Source organism: Nilaparvata lugens, chromosome 10, assembly GCF_014356525.2.
Source record: "Nilaparvata lugens isolate BPH chromosome 10, ASM1435652v1, whole genome shotgun sequence".
In the NCBI taxonomy this organism is placed as follows: Eukaryota; Metazoa; Arthropoda; class Insecta; order Hemiptera; family Delphacidae; genus Nilaparvata; species Nilaparvata lugens.
Window position 1 is genome coordinate 4,401,199 of NC_052513.1, and position 16,636 is coordinate 4,417,834.

A 16,636-nucleotide genomic window follows, 5' to 3' on the forward strand; every position below is an offset into this window, starting at 1 on the left:
GAGTTATTCACTGAAACAGAGAAATCACTCATATTCAAATGCTTATAACTCAAGAATAGGAGTGAGTGCATTTTGCCAATGTGATGACATATTATTATTGTTCCTATCGTCAAGTACTATCATTCCTGAGTTTGAGCGAATTTTCAAATTTACAAAATATGATGAATTGTAAAAATATGAATCAATTGATAAATTTAATTCTTTATTATCGTACCAAGAATTTTATGTGGAATAGTCGAATGTGTGATTTCCTCATCTATTTCTCTCCCATATTTTTCATCCTTATCAATTAATTGTGTGATTCATTCAATCATCTTGTCCCTCTCCAATTACAATAAATTTCAAGTGAGTTCCGAACCACTCTGCAGCTGGAAAGAACCACCGTAGTGTGTCACTGACACAGCTGCAACAGAGGAAACATAGATTAGACACACAGGAAAAAGTGAACACACAATTATATATAGTGTGGTTCACGTTATAATGGCAGTATGTGATCAACATTGGTGTTGCTATCCTTGTCTATCATTCGATGATGCAGTTTCAAATTTTTTCATACTACACAAAAATGTCCTCACATACATAATTAATTAATTATTTGTCAAATTCTCTCATAAAACTGTTCCACACATTTTTCCAGCCTTCATCTACAAGTATTGAATTGAAGTGATGTCTTTTACAGCTTTACTGGTGAGATGTTCTACATCGTTGTCATGTACTAGTACCTAGTCGTTTCAAAAGGTTTCATACATCGCGGTTTTTGTTGTTGTATTTTGTTGGATGTCATAGGGAAACCATCAAAATTTGTCAGATAATGAGACAATAAATTTTCCCCAACAGTAGAGTTAGTTGTACAACGTACATTTTTATTTAAAATTATTCATTGATTTTTCGATAACTACACTTCTTGTGTAATTACCGTACTGTAATGAATAGAATTAAGTAAATTTGTGAATAAGTAATGAATAAATTCATTATTTTAAAATGAAATTAACCATAAATTAATTAATTTCCGTGAGGTTACACGGAATTGTTGTCAGTACACATGTTTATTTCACACACACACACACACACACACACACACCACACACACACACCACACACACACACACACACACACACACACACACACACACACACAAATAGGCCTACCAACACATAGATTTATACATTTATAGATTTAATACAGCAGGCTACCAAGGACCATCAAGGATAATCATGGATCATCATGGATTCCCTGGCCCTGACCTCATATTAGTTTGATAGTTTTAAAACTAAATTTAAATTTTGAGTAACTCATAGCTTTTGCATAGAAGTCTGACATATTTTGAAAATATTCCTGTTAACGTAAAAATGAGTAACTAATTTTGTATTCATGTTTTTTGTCATAGATATAGCGTCCCTTATTCTGTCCCTTTGTGATGAGGTATGAAGACAGTATCGACTCACACCAATACAGCCAGACCCTGTACTGAGTACCAATTGCTGCCAATCATAGAGCTGGAGGCCTATTTCAGAGGGCTTGGCATGCTGATTATGCTTCCAGCTCAGTGAGACAAACTCACTCCTCTTTAAATTCTTCAAAAATATTAGCACCCTCATCAGGAACTCCTTAGAAATAGGAAATGTAGATTTGATTCTGCAGTCAGCACACTTCTTAGATTAAGAATAGGGTTTCAGCACATTTATAGATCTAGCTCAGGTCCCTCACCACACACGGTTTATTTGAATGCACCAACAGATCTAAAATACCGCTTTTAGGACCTGATTTGTTGAGTGAAAGACAACATTGACATCCACCAATGCAGCCAGACCCTGGGGTGGTTGTTAACTGTCGATCACTTGGAGCTAGAATCTCAATTCAGCGGGCTTTGCATACTGATTTGATGGCCCACTCTGTCTCTGTCACCCAAAAATCAACCTCTTTTTCCTATCCAGGTCTGTTGGAGGCATTTTTTCTATTGTATTTTCTGTTTTTTCTTGTGTACGTGTCATGTGAATTAAAGGCTAGGCTCGAGGCTCCAATTGAGCTGGGTAAACTCATAGTTTTAAGAGTTTCTTTTGACAATGTGTAATATTGTTATAACTACAATATATAAGGTTTATTTGAAGTGTCTCAATGTGTAATAGTTGTAAGGTTGTATTGTTTCCAGGTTTTAAATAATCTCAACTTTTTTTAATATGTGTCCTAGGACCACCCCCTGTCCCCTACAAATGGCACCCCTGATTGTGCAAAAAATATAGATTCTCTTTACATGGGGGTTTTCTTTTTTGTAGAACATTTTTTGGGTCAGAAATAAGAAATAAAATGGGACACATTTATTCCAAAACCCTTAGATGATATGGGTTACAATAACAAATATTTTGAATGCTTTTTATAAACAATTATTTTAATAAAACAAATAATTCATGCAAATGATATCTTAATATATATATCGCCATATAATTATATCAATAGCCTATAAACATTTGTGAATTTAGCCGAAAAGCAGCATTATAAAATTCTTAAATAGAATACTGGCATTTTATTCATTGTTAACAGTACACATCAATACAACATAAAAGATTCAAGATCAATTGAATAATGTATTTTTCAAATGAAAATGCTGGAAAACTTGTGGAGAACCATAGCTTAATAATACGGTTCACTTCTTTTGAAGGAAATCATCTCTCGAGCAAGCATCTGGTTAGAACAAAACTATTCTCAATTGAAATACTGTATACTGGTTAATTCGTTATTAGAAGCAGGCTCACGCTATTTGTCGAATTTATACTAGTACCTACTAGAATCTGGGCTATTCTTAATTATTAATACTGGTAAATTCATGGAGCAATACATTTTTGCTGAAAAAAATACGTTTAAAAGTGTTGAATAATGTAATACAATATACGGTACAGTAATAATTATTATTCTCAGATACAGTTTCAATAACTATCATCTCCAATTATATTTATAGTAAGATTTATGCTTTTGATAAAATATAATTTTTAGTTCAGGCAGAGCTTTTTAGTTCTAGAAGGAGAGCTAATATCAATGTTGACTCGAATCTAATTGAAGTAAGTTATACTAACATTACAAAAACCTTCAATCTTAATTTCTCTAGACCAAAATATTCTAAGAACAACCACTAATTCACTTTAAATACCGGTAATTGAAATCATACAAATACTTGATCCAATTTCGTCTCCACACTATTCCAAGTTTTCAAAAATGTTCATGGTATCAATCAAAACTTCATAACTCAATGAATTGACAAATTCCAGCTACTCATACAATTCATTCACATTCAACTTCAGTTCATATAGTTATTCAGACTACAAGAATAATGTATCTATGCCTTCCATTTCTTACATTAAAAACTATCATCCGTTAACAAAACATACAAATTGAATACAATATAACCGATTAAATGGTCACATTATTTAATGCGAGCTATTGTGATTGCGTATTTGTATTCACATTTTTTAAGCACTTTGAATACAGAAAATACTCCGCATATTATGGCATTTTCTATCATAAGTACAATATTGTAGGTCACCACTCTACTCATAATACTACTTAACCTATATATTTAAAATGAATGACTAGACTAGTAGTACAGCACAATAAAAAGGCTGATAGGAGGGCTAATGAGTTATCTATTGAACATTTTATATACTGCTTGAAAGAGAATCATTCACATAAACTCTCAAAAAACACATTTTTAAAACAAATTAAAAGTTTATAAATTCTTAATGTACAATGAATTATTTCACCAAACAGTGTCCCTATATACTGACATGGCTGGACTATAGTATTATTACATTTGAAGCTTGGTCATGCTCCTGTTAATATAATCAACAGTAATTATTGTAATTTTGATTTATTTTCGAGGATACTCTTTATTTATTCTATTTTTACAAGAAAAAGCATAGATCCTTTAGCACTGCAAACCGGATTCACATAGAATGAATATTATTTTTAATAGTCTCACGTTACAGCAATGTCTTTAAATCTTCAATACAACTGAATTGAAGATAGATTTTCAAATTCGAATTTAATCAAATTTAACTAGGTAGTATCTTCAATACTTGATCCAAGATAAAAATTACAGATCCAACATTAAGTTTGTTTCAAGATACAAACACCACATAGATATGCTACATATTAGCTTTTAGTAGTGCCATTGAGTCCTTATAAACTGCGGTAATATTCAGCATGAACTTACCAAATAAACAAACCTTTGCTATGTGGAATTCATCAAATCATGAATATAATATTCTGTTCAATATTTTAAACTTCAGTCAAATATTTCCAAATCGAACCACGTTTTTTTCACATGTCCAATGTACTGAAATACCTTCAGCTTTATAAGTGCCAATAATAGAGTCTCAAATTGACTGCTCTTCAACTTGACACATCACGTTATATGACATTCAAAAACAATTACACATTCAATTATAATACAAAGTTTAACAAAGATCAAATTACCCACAGATCCAATGGATAAAAATTGGATGAATCCATCAGGCTATAGATGTATCCAACTTTTGTAAATTCAATAGTCCTAAGTTTACTACACTCTATTCAACTTATCAACTCTTCATCCTAGTTCTATTCGACACTTGCAAACAAACAACTATTTGTAATTCAAAAATATTGGCTTCTGAAGTGTGGAACATGACATTTATTTATACAGGCTACCATTTTACATATATTTCAAAATCATTCGAATTTTTGTTAAATATTTTAATTCAGCAGATCTCTTAACAGATCCAATGTAAAAATCTCATCTCTTATAAATCATCCATTATAAAAATCTTATCTCATCAAATCACTCACACACATGCAAAAACCTTATGTGGGCATCATAAAAAAATAAAAATACTTCCAGCTTCTATAATAAGTGTCTTCTTAAAAGTCACTGACTGTCAAGTAGAATATTTCCAAATAAACAAGAGTTTGCCAGATGTGAATGCAAACTCAATGCAGGAGTTTCATATTTCGTACATTATTTCTACAATTTAGCAAACATTCTAATATCGTCTTATCATCTTGTCTTCTTTAGGAACCCACAGGTCTCCCTTCGTAACAATATTTGCTATGTGTGGAATTCAATGCATGAATCTCATATTTTGTGGAGTATCTTCCGCAATCATGCTAACAGTCATTTCAATATCATCGCATCACTGTTGTGTCATCTAAAGTGACCGACAGGTCTCCCTTTGTTCTAGCATTTTGACTGCTACCGTAAACTACTTTTTCTCTTTCCAAATAAACAAATATTTGTTATATGTAGAATTCAAAGCATGAATCTAATATTTTGTGAAATATTTCCCCCAATCTTAGCAGTCATGTCAATACTGTCGTACCGGTATCACTGTTGTGTCATCTATAGGCCTCCTTTCGTACCACCATTTTGTCAACTACCGTAGACTGATTTTTCTCTTTCCAAATGAACAAATACTTGTTAAATTATGATAAATACAATGCATGAATCACATTTTCTGAACAATATTTCCACCAATATTTCTACCGTAGACTGATTTTTCTCTTTCCAAAATAATGAACAAATACTTGTTAAATTATGATAAATACAATGCATGAATCACACATTTTATGAACAATATTTCTACCGTAGACTGATTTTTCTCTTTCGAAATGAACAAATACTTGTTAAATTATGATAAATACAATGCATGAATCACATTTTCTGAACAATATTTCTACCGTAGACTGCTTTCTCTCTTTCCAAATGAACAAATCCTTGTTAAATTATGATAAATACAATACATGAATCACATTTTCTGTCCAATATTTCCACAATCCAACAGACATCTCAATATCGTTGCATGACTGTCGTGTCATCTATAGAAACCGACAGCGTTTCATTTGTACAAACATTTTCTTCTTGTGAAATTCAACGCATGCATCTCATATAGGTACAACATTTTCCACAATGCTTTAGCAAACATTCTAATATCGTTGTATCACTGTTGTGTCATCTATAGGAACCGACACGTCCCCATTTGTAGTACCGCCATTTTGTGCGTCAACACGAGTGGAGATCGGAGTCATAGGTATGGGGTTGTCGTAGCCTTTCTCGACATACATATTGTCTGCAGCCTCCTGCTTGCGACCGTTTCCATTAAGAGCGGCGCCATTCAAAGCATTGCCATTGTTGGATGTGGTTGCTGTAGAGCTGGAGGTCGCCTTTGTTGTTTCACACTCGCTGATGAACATGTGTGATGGCAGGAACTTCTTGTTGAGCATGTAGAGAACGCGCCGCTTCAAAACGAATATGATGAAGATTCCGATGCCCTGGCAGATGTTGAAGATGTCCGTCAGATACCACAGGTACTCGGAGCCTCCCAGGCGTTCGGAAACCACCTCCATTACCCAAGACACGCCCATCACTACGAACAGTTTGCCGTACAGGTAGCAGCTGCAACAAACACATTGTTTGGTGAGATGCAGTGATTCATAATGAAAACACAAAGATGTGGTCAATATTATCACTGAGGATGAAACCTAATGGTGTGATCACATTGAACGCGTATAATTTAAGCGCAAGAGCCAGCCAGATCATGCTTGAACCAAGAAGCAAAATTTGAAATGTGTCATTAAAACACGTTGTAACTTGAATTGAATTGAAAATTTCTTTATTCATCAAAATACATCTGAACAGTGTCAAATTACAACAAGAATTATTAATATCGTCACAAAATCATCCTTTACACGTATATCTACAGAAGTCAAAAATTTTGATAAAAAACAAGATTCTAAAATCTTACAGTCAATTTGACATACTCCTGTAAAGAGTATAGGGATAGTCCCACCAAATATTCCTTTAATTTTTTTGTAGGTATTCAACCTCCTCTATTTCTTTCAACTCTCTAGGAAGTATATTGAAAAATTTTCTCCCCATAAAAAGTGTTTTTTTCTTAAAGAAATCCAATCTATGCCTCTCCTCGATCCTCCTGGTGTTCTAGCCATGTGTTTCGTTTCTTGATCCTGTTGACGAGTATTTTTTAAAGTACATGACTAAAAATATATTGCCCATATAGATTGTTAAGATTCCAAACTGTGGAAAAAAAATTTACTGAGTCTAATCTTTTTAACTTCATTATTATTCTGAGAGCTCTTTTTTGTTGCTGCTCACACTGAAAACTGGCAAATGCACGTGTTCAGTGTAAATATTCCTATTGATTTTTCCAAATTTTGTTTCTCATCTGCATGCTTGTTCATGCATAACCAAGCTTGCATGCATTTGCACATGCAATGTGACCACACACACTTAGGAGTTCAAACATGTTTGTGTTTTTACTTTCCTTACCCTACCTATATTTCTATAAGTAAAGTATGTTTCCAAAAAACTAAGGTACCACAATTTCAGTTTTCTATAATGTTCCAAGGTCCGTCCCCTGAGTCCAAAAAAATTGTTTTCTCCACATCCTGATAGTTGAGAACATCTTTATGTGTTTTCTAGCAATCAACACTGTAGCAAATATATATTGGAACAAGACTGATGGCCCTGTGTAGCGCCGCTTGGATTTCAAATCCAGAAATTACCGTATCAAAATGTACAGTGATGGGGTAGTAAAAGCAACATCAAGTGTCTCAAGTGGTAAATAATGCAATCCTGGAATTTTTGAGACCGAGGTAATTTCATAAAAACTGGTGGTTAATGAACTTAATTATACACCATCTTTTGGAATGTTCAAACTTAATAATTGTTCGAACTTATTCATTGTTAAAACTTATTGAATGTTCAAATTTTTTTATTGTTCAAACTTATTGGAAAAGGACGAATTTATGCTTTATTTTCAAAAATATCTAAATTAAACACTGTACAGTCATATCGTGTCACTGTAGTCATAATTTCGTCCCCATGGTGAAATGAAAACATAATAAATTTACGATATTGTATTTATACAATAAAATACATAATATATCCATTTACAAATCAAAAGATACATAAATTTCATCTATATGAACTCAATGCATAATATTTATAATACATACCGATCCCTCTCCTTCTCGTGATTTGAATTGCTTTCAGAGTTTTTCAGCACTGCAGTTTGTTTTGAAACTTCATACAGTTTATAGATTGTGATTGCGAAGAAATAGATATTGGCTGCCAGCAATAACATCATTGGTCCGTAGAAGTACAAATACAATGAAGCTGTCTCTGTAAAATATAAATGATCACAATAACGTAATTATATGATCTTAAAATCATTCTCACTGTAGATTTAATTTTGATATATTCAGCTTGTTGCATAAACTCCTACACTCCTATAACCTGGATGAGCTTCATCCAAAGAAGCTTAATATTGTTAATATTGCATTTCAAATAAAATGGCATATGATAATGTTGATCATAGTCCTTATACATAGTTATGTTCTATTAATTCCTCATATAAAATAAGTAGACTTATTATAATCTAAGATATGGTACTGTAAAATCCAATCAATAAACTACGAGTTAAAACATCAGGATTCAAGTACTTTACATAAATAAAATACATTTAAATGAAAATACTTTTCATAAATACATCGACACAGTTTTTCTAAGCTTTTGACTTTTTTTTAACCCATTATTATTCGCATATGCATTTCACGTCGAAAGGTTAGCAGCCCTACATGATCAGGTTTTATTTATGTTTTTGAAAAGAGTCAATTGTGTCTATAACATACATATATTTTGTATTTCATGATATCAGGTGTGATATATTCTCAGAGAACATAAAAAATTGATTCCAGACAGCATCATTAGTGATACTAGTCACAATCATAAAATACATTCAATGTACATGATTCAATTTTTTTTTTTAAATATGGTACAATTAAACTTGCACATATATTGGATACGCTCAACTTGGTTTTGACGGAAATAAATAAATAACAAAGAATTGTCTAGTGAATTTTTCACAGTTAAATGTCAATGAAATTCTAGTTGAATGTCAATAGTAGTATGTTCTCTGCAAAGCCGTTTAATACAAATAGATTGTATTCGATTGTTTCAATCATTACCGATAATATTTTGAATCAAATTATATTTTTCTATGAATTGAAACAATGTATGAATTGAATCAATCATTGATTCGATGTATCATTGAATCAATAAATGAATAAATAGTTTATTATGGTATACTCCAAAATAATAATAATAAGCTACTCAAAATATAATGCATTCCTTGCACTTTTGTAGCCTGCTTACTTAATATAATAATATTTTTACTTATTAATTCATCCATTAATTTATTAACTTACAAAAACAAAAGGTGATCAAATCAATGATTGGGAGAGAATCAACCAGTCAGAATTTCCCAAAAACTGATTATTCCAAATAATGGTTTCTATGACACTTATTAAATATAATGGAGCATACATACTTATTAATATAGTCAATCTATAATTATCCATATTATTATAGATCTCTATAGATTCAATCTAATGGATCATTAACCAAATAGATTAAAAATGGTTCATTAGTTTTAACAAGTATCCTAGTAACCGGGCATCAAAATAATGCCCGAAATAATAGAATTTTTACGCCTTAGTTCAAAGTTATTATTCCTTCCCCTTTCTTTTATTCTTTATTGATTCATACAATAAGTACATCATCAAAATGATAGGGAGAAAAAATAAGATAACCTTGTGCTATTCCGTTCCCAAATTTCGATAAGATTACACATTACCCTGATTTCTATGATTCTTGAACTATTAAATGGCTGACGAATGTTTTATTCTTCAGTTAGACTCACCTCATTATATTATTTTGAATATGAAATGTATTTATCGTTTCTTATGTTAAGGGAACATATTTGGGGTTTTACCAGTTGCTTCCATTGTAAAATTGTGAAATAAATATTTACCTCCGAACCAGCAAGAGCTGACAGCCAGTCTTGGCCTGATCAACCATGATGGCCCAATCATATCGACAAAGTAGGCGAACACCGTCATGACCAATGGACAACCCCAAGCATAGCACGAGTGACCAATCATCACGTACCTTTTCTTGCTCTGACTTCTCGGCATACTTTTCATTTTCCTAGAACAACATTTGAATGAAAATATTGGTCCCAACCTATTAAAGTTTATACTCTGTGTTTCAAAAGAAAATATACACATTTATTTCGTCATTTCATTTCACTGTATTTGGTCCTAACTCTGTTAGAGTCTAGACACTGTGTTTCAAAAAAATTCACACATTTCTTTCATTTCATTCTACTTCATTTGGTCTTAACTCTGTAAGAGTTTCAAAGGAGAATTCACACATTTCTTTCATATCATTCTACTTCATTTGGTCCTAACTCTGTTAGAGTTTAGACACTATGTTTCAAAAGAGAATATACACTTCTCTTTTCATGCGAAGTTGGTAGTCTTAGAATTATTCTTGTGTTATAAGAACTGATGACAGTTTATAGTGGATCCCACTCCAACTTATTACATTTCATGATTTTGGAAACCTAACTGAGTTCTCTTCTCACATTTGAGCTAGTGAAGGATCCTCCATCAATTCCAGAAACAACACATCAAGCAAAGTGAGGCGAATAATCATGCAGGCAAACAGATGCTATTATGCACTGTCCAAACTGATCAAACGTCGAAATTTGAACAAAAAGGTCAAGATACTCTTATACAGGACACTTATTGTGCCAGTACTCCTATATGGCAGTGAGACTTGGGCAACTACATTGAGTGAAAAAATGTTGGGTGTCTTTGAAAGGAAGGTCATGAGGAGAATCTTTGTAAGTGTTCAAGAAGCTGGAGTCTTGCGGTGTCGTCCGATGAGCGATCGGGGAAAAAATAGTCCACTGAGCGATCCATTGTTCATAATAACAATAAGGATAGGCAGACGCTATGAATGGGAGGACTTAGGTGTCATTAATCAGGGACAGTAACGGAGGAAGGCCACAAGTGTATGTGTATACTCTGATGATTGAATCAGTACCTACCACCTCCCATAAAAAGGAATCATTTGTTGAAGAATAATTGTATCCAATGAACAATATTTTAACAAACTGTTGAAAATTCGATTTGGGTATTATCAGTTCATCAAAATGAAAAAAAACTCAGGACATTTTTTCATTTTTGGGATTTAAGCACCTAAGTTTAAATATAGATTTTGAGCTCTTTTGATGAAATCTGTAATGTGAATAAAATATAGGTGCCATTTCGTTATTATATACTAACTATAACGATTGTAGATTGGCATGAACTTGAAATTTGTGATTGCTTATATAGATGTCCCACATAGCACACAAAGTATCCGATACATATCAAATATGTATCAATGAAACCTTTAAAGTATGTATTACAAAATATGTACCTCAAATGTATCTGATACATATTATTTGAGACAGAATTGATACGTATCTCCTATGTGTATCAGATATGTATCAGATACATACCCACTAAACACTCCCACAATGCATCAGCAATTGTGCATACCCCTCTACGGCCTCTAGTAAGGGCCTCACTATGAAAACTGGTTCTGTACATCTGTTGTTTATGTTGTGATTGCGATCAAGTTTGAAATGCAAGTTGGAAGTTGAAGCCACAGATTTTGCCATTTTTAATCTACGTAGATTTGCTTCAGTTGTGAAGTTGATCTTAAATCTTCTTGATATCTGTGAGATACTTTATCGCTTGTAGCTTTTCTCAGTCACTGTCCCTGATGATTAATGACACCCAAGTTCTTTAATTCATAGCATCTGCCTATCCTTATTGTTATTTTGAACAATGGATCGCTCAGCGGACTGCAAACCCCCAAAATCGCTCATCGGACGTAACCGAGTCTGGCGCAGGCAGTACAATGAAGAGCTGTACCAGTTGTATAAACAAGCTGATATAGTCACAGTGATGAGAGTGCACAGACTAAGATGGGCAGGACACCTGATACGAGCAGATGACACATACCCACCCCACCCAAGATGGCGATGAATGGGAAAATATATTGAAGGAGGAAGAGAGGGCGACCCAGGACAAGATGGATGTAGGTATGTGGTTAGCCAGGATGCAGCAAAGGTTGGTGTGCAGGGATGGAGACGTGCTGCATTGAACAGAGATGCTTGGAGGAGAAGATTGTAGATTGTGCGAGGCTGTGACCCATACTGGGTTGTAAAGGCAAACAAGAAGAAGAACTGAGTTCTCTTCAATGCTTTCCACATCCTATACATTCAGTTTGTTTCACTATTTTTTTTTTTTGAAAACACTTTTTAGAGCTCTGAAGCAGATATTCCGTGTTCCAAGAGCAGCACAGCTTTAGTGAATCTCCATTTAATAAAATATGGTTCATTTTTTCGAATAATTCATAATAGGTACCGTACTCTAAAAATACAAGGTTGGAAGATTTACACTACCTATATTGAAAGTGTACACTATATTAACACTATATTATTCATATAATATCATATCAGAAATAGGAGATAGATGACTGAAAATCTCTTACCTAAATGCGGAATAGATGTCATAGCACATGACATTCAACCAAAAGAAACCGGCCAGTAAGAAGAAGTACATTGTGTATGCTGAAAAAGAGAATAAAATATTAGTTTATTTTCTATTTAAAATCAATTGCACAACATGGTTTCTTAAATAAGTCATCAATTATTACAGTGATCTATATTTCGTCGTAAAAATTCTCGTTTCCAGTGAAACGTAATTGAAAAAAATAATGTTCAACTACAAAATGATTGGACTTCGGTAGAATTGAACTTTCAGTAATAATTATACGTTATTATTCATTCCCAAGAGTTTGGCGTGATGTGGAGTTGACCGCATTTCCTTATAAATATTGTTGAGAGCAAGCTTAATTGAACGTTGAACCTAGCTCAATTTTAATAATGTTGAGTCATCAAACTAGTTATGACATTCACTTGTTAATATTAATTTTATAAGTAGTGTGTCCCCTGGGTTCACTAGCCTAAATCCACTTTTTAAAATTCCCTCTGGAAAGTAGGTTTCGAAGAATAATCAAGCTAGGAATATCTTGGTATGTTTTAAATCTTTGGTTTTATTACTGTCAATAAATTAATCTTGTCAAACAGAGGAGTAGAGCTTGAACAATATGGTCGATAGTTTGGATAAGGATTTAATCTAAATTCCATTAGGTTTGATACGTTGCAGATCTATAGTCATTACACTTCAAACTGTCAGCATTGGTGTTATCTAACAGGAATACAGACAGTATGAATCTTACTGCAGCCGTTGTGCAAGCAAGCTGATCGAAAATAGTTCATTGGAGGAGTATTTTTTTGTGAGCTAATAGCTAGGCCTACATCAGATATTCCACTTTCTAAATTCTGAATCTAAATGTTTACTTCACTCAGTAGTATTGTTAAAGTTGAGCCATCCTGTCAATATACAGCTTTACTATTTAGAACAGGCTACAGCACCTGCTGCCTCAGAAATTCGAGAAATACAAATATAACTAATTAACATCAGCTTTGAAGTTTTAGAAGAGGATCGAAGGGAAAACAGCACAACCTTCGAAAATTATTCATTGTGATTCTGTAAATAGATTAATTATTTGTTCACTTATCATCATGGTATTTTTAATTAAAGTGAGTGTGTTTGTATATAAACCTTTTGAGGTATATAAACCTCAATTTTTAATTGATCAGGAGGACATATCCTTCAATTGATGAAAACGTGGAGTTATATTCGTTATCCTTAATAGATCTTACTGCCTAACAGTAGATGGAAAGCTCGAAATAATTGGACTGCCAAGGATTTGTTCCAAATAAAACTTTTTTGATTACCGTACCAAAGAAGTTCTCTCTTGAAGCACTTTGAAGGTTATTCAGTTTGGTTTTTGTTTTTCACTTTGTTATCTTTGATTTATGGCAAGGATCACATATTCTAGTAGTCTCTTTCAATCGGGATAATTAAAAAAAAACAAAAATTTAATTGATTCAAGAAGAAAAAGGAGGAGATATAGTAAGGAGCGTTCGAGAAAACATTGCGTCTGTAAAAATGAAATACAAATTCATTAATTATCCGATTCTTCAGAATCGTAAAGTTTTTCGTAGGCTGCATTTCCTCATCTGAATAGAGTCATTTGGAATAAAAAATTCCAAATAAATAATACACTTTCAGTGGTTCAAAAGTTATCAAGTTATAGAGAGGTGAATATAATAGAAGGTACTCGTCGAAGGCTGCAGTCGTTTCATTACTAAAAACTCTCAATTTTCGACTTCTCAAAGGCCAAATAAATACAGGAATACGGTATGTCTTTGAATGGAAAATCTTGTATTTGCTTCAAATAATAGGCCTACGATATGTATATGTCATAAGACAGATGACCAAGTCTGAATCAACTAAAACACATCATTTTGATACAAATCAAGTCAATTTGGCCTTGAAGGTTGTTGATAGAACTTTTTTGTTTTTCGCTGTGTGTGAATGTGTGATAGAGGTATGCCTACTTTGTAATCAGATTGAGAATGTTCGTATATCAATGCCTCTTCGTCATTTTGAAATCCTGACACTTGAGAATAATATCACATGATAACTACTATCAAGGAAAAGATTCTACCTATGTGAATGTTTCTATCATTTGACCTTCGCTTTGGTACAATGGGAATGGGATTTTTTGTCTCTGCATGATGTATGTATGTTACTCATGAATTGATCTGAAATCACAGGTTATTATTAACTGTATTGAACGATCTAATACCCAATAATTGCCTCTCGTTAACGACTAGAAGAGAAACAGTGAATAGCTCAGTGTTTCAAACAACTGGAAGAACCTGATAAAATACTAAAACCACAGTCACGTCCAATTAATAAAATTATTGTCATAGACGTGATTTTAGCTTAATTGTATTAACGTTTGAAATATGAATTTATGATTTGATATTGATTGAATAGAAAAGTGATTGGAAAAATGTACAATCCTAATCTAAGAGAATTCTCCCCATCACTGTGGCTTCCACATGCTTCTGAATTACGGTACCGTATGTGAATGGAGCCTACATTTTCATGATAGTTCTAATATACAGTACTTTGAGTACCTATCATTCTTATGATATTCAGTATATTATATAAATATACCCAGATTGAAAGATTTCGAAGTCCTCAATCTTAAAAGCAAGCAATAGGAAGCCTATTATAGTCGAATAAGGTTAAAAGTGTACTTTTTTATCTCAGAATGAATACTGGTACGGAATATTATGTTTTTTTCTATTATGGGAATGTAGTTTCTATAAGTATTTCAGTTCTAAAATTCAGTGGCGTAGCGAGAGGGGAGTTCAGGTTACAACCCCCCTATTAAAGCAACTATATAACCATGGTTATATAGGTAACCTTAGTTACTATATAACAATAGTATGATTTATATAACCATACAACCATGGTTATATAGTTAGTATAATAAAAGGCCCAAAAATCCAATATTCAAAGTGCACTACATAAATATGACCTCAAATAATTTTATTCAACTGCAATATTGTTTTCTGGATGTTAAAAACTATTAAAATCATTCAAATAATTTGCAATTGGCTACCAGATATATTAAATTGAAAGAAACCATCTCGCGCTAATGTCTAAAAGTGTTATCCAACCGTTCATAAAACACAACGTAAACAAAGTTACAATAGAATATCAAGTGAAAACTATTGCATACCTTGTAGAGTAGCCTATGCTAAAGAGAATGCTCAAGGTATGCTCAAGTTTATGTTCACGGGGTCCAAAATAACATCATTGGACAACCCCCCCCCCCTAAATTCCAAAATCGTAGCTACGCTACTGCTGAAGTTTATCACGTTATATAATGTTTTCATCCAGAATGTAAACTGAGGAAACCTCATGAGGAGTACTTGGCATTTTTCCATTTCAGCGAATAAATTATATTTGGCGGATATTAGATTAGATTATATTGATGTTATTAATTAATTTATTTTTTTTATTATTATATGTTTTATTCTAATTAAAAGCTGAATGTGAGTCGGAACAGGCAATAGCCTAATCCCTGTTTGAAAGAAGAAGAAGAAGAAGAAGAAGAAGAAGAAGAAGAAGAAGAAGAAGAAGAAGAAGAAGAATATTTGAATTCAGTCTCAACTGCATTAAAAAATGAGCAATCAGTTGCCTGTATTTTATTCGAAATACGAGAAAAATGAGTAATCATCACTAGACTAGCATAAAAACTAAAACGAATTGGGTCAATGGATGAGGATTATTTTCTATCCTGCTCTCCTGCTCGTTACGTAATATCAAAATATGTGAGAAATTTCAATCAAGCATCATGAAATTAGCCTTGAACTCAGCAGCTTCAACTTCACAAGTAATGTTCTTCGGTAGGCTCGAATTAAAACCAGTATTCAGATGAGGATGTACTAATAGCCTGGATAAAGTTGCCCTTGAAAGGTGTTATGCATATTTTGTTTTAGCTTGCCAGAAAAATTATTACATAACAGTAATTTATGGATGGATCTACTGATTACAAGGAAAATGCTATATCATTTATAAATTCTTATAAAAAAAGTTAGTAGCAGGTATTTAATTGGGCGAGGAAGGAGGAATACTTCTCATTGTCGAGATCGTCGTGAGAAAGTGATCATCATTTCTGTCTTTTTTAATTCCGAATTTCCTTGTATATACTGTAGTCCTCATGGGAATGCTTATTGTGGTATCGTAGGATTAGTATAA

At 32.9% G+C, this 16,636-nt stretch overlaps 1 protein-coding gene across 3 annotated transcripts in view; it reads right to left on the bottom strand.

Moving 5' to 3' along the window:
• Positions 1-2,366: 2,366 nt before the first annotated feature.
• Positions 2,367-16,636, bottom strand: part of LOC111053888 (G-protein coupled receptor Mth2) — a 36,411-nt gene continuing 22,141 nt past the window's right edge. For 2 of the 3 annotated variants that reach the window (XM_022340832.2, XM_022340839.2), the window contains exons 2-5: positions 12,438-12,516; positions 9,859-10,034; positions 8,003-8,168; positions 3,409-6,422 (exon numbers count right to left, since the gene is read on the bottom strand). In XM_022340832.2, the coding sequence (XP_022196524.2) occupies positions 5,954-6,422; positions 8,003-8,168; positions 9,859-10,034; positions 12,438-12,516 (890 nt within the window). In that variant the 3' untranslated portion in view covers positions 3,409-5,953. Of the gene's footprint in view, positions 6,423-8,002; positions 8,169-9,858; positions 10,035-12,437; positions 12,517-16,636 lie in introns of all 3 variants that reach the window. The other variant, XM_022340825.2, reaches the window with a different exon arrangement.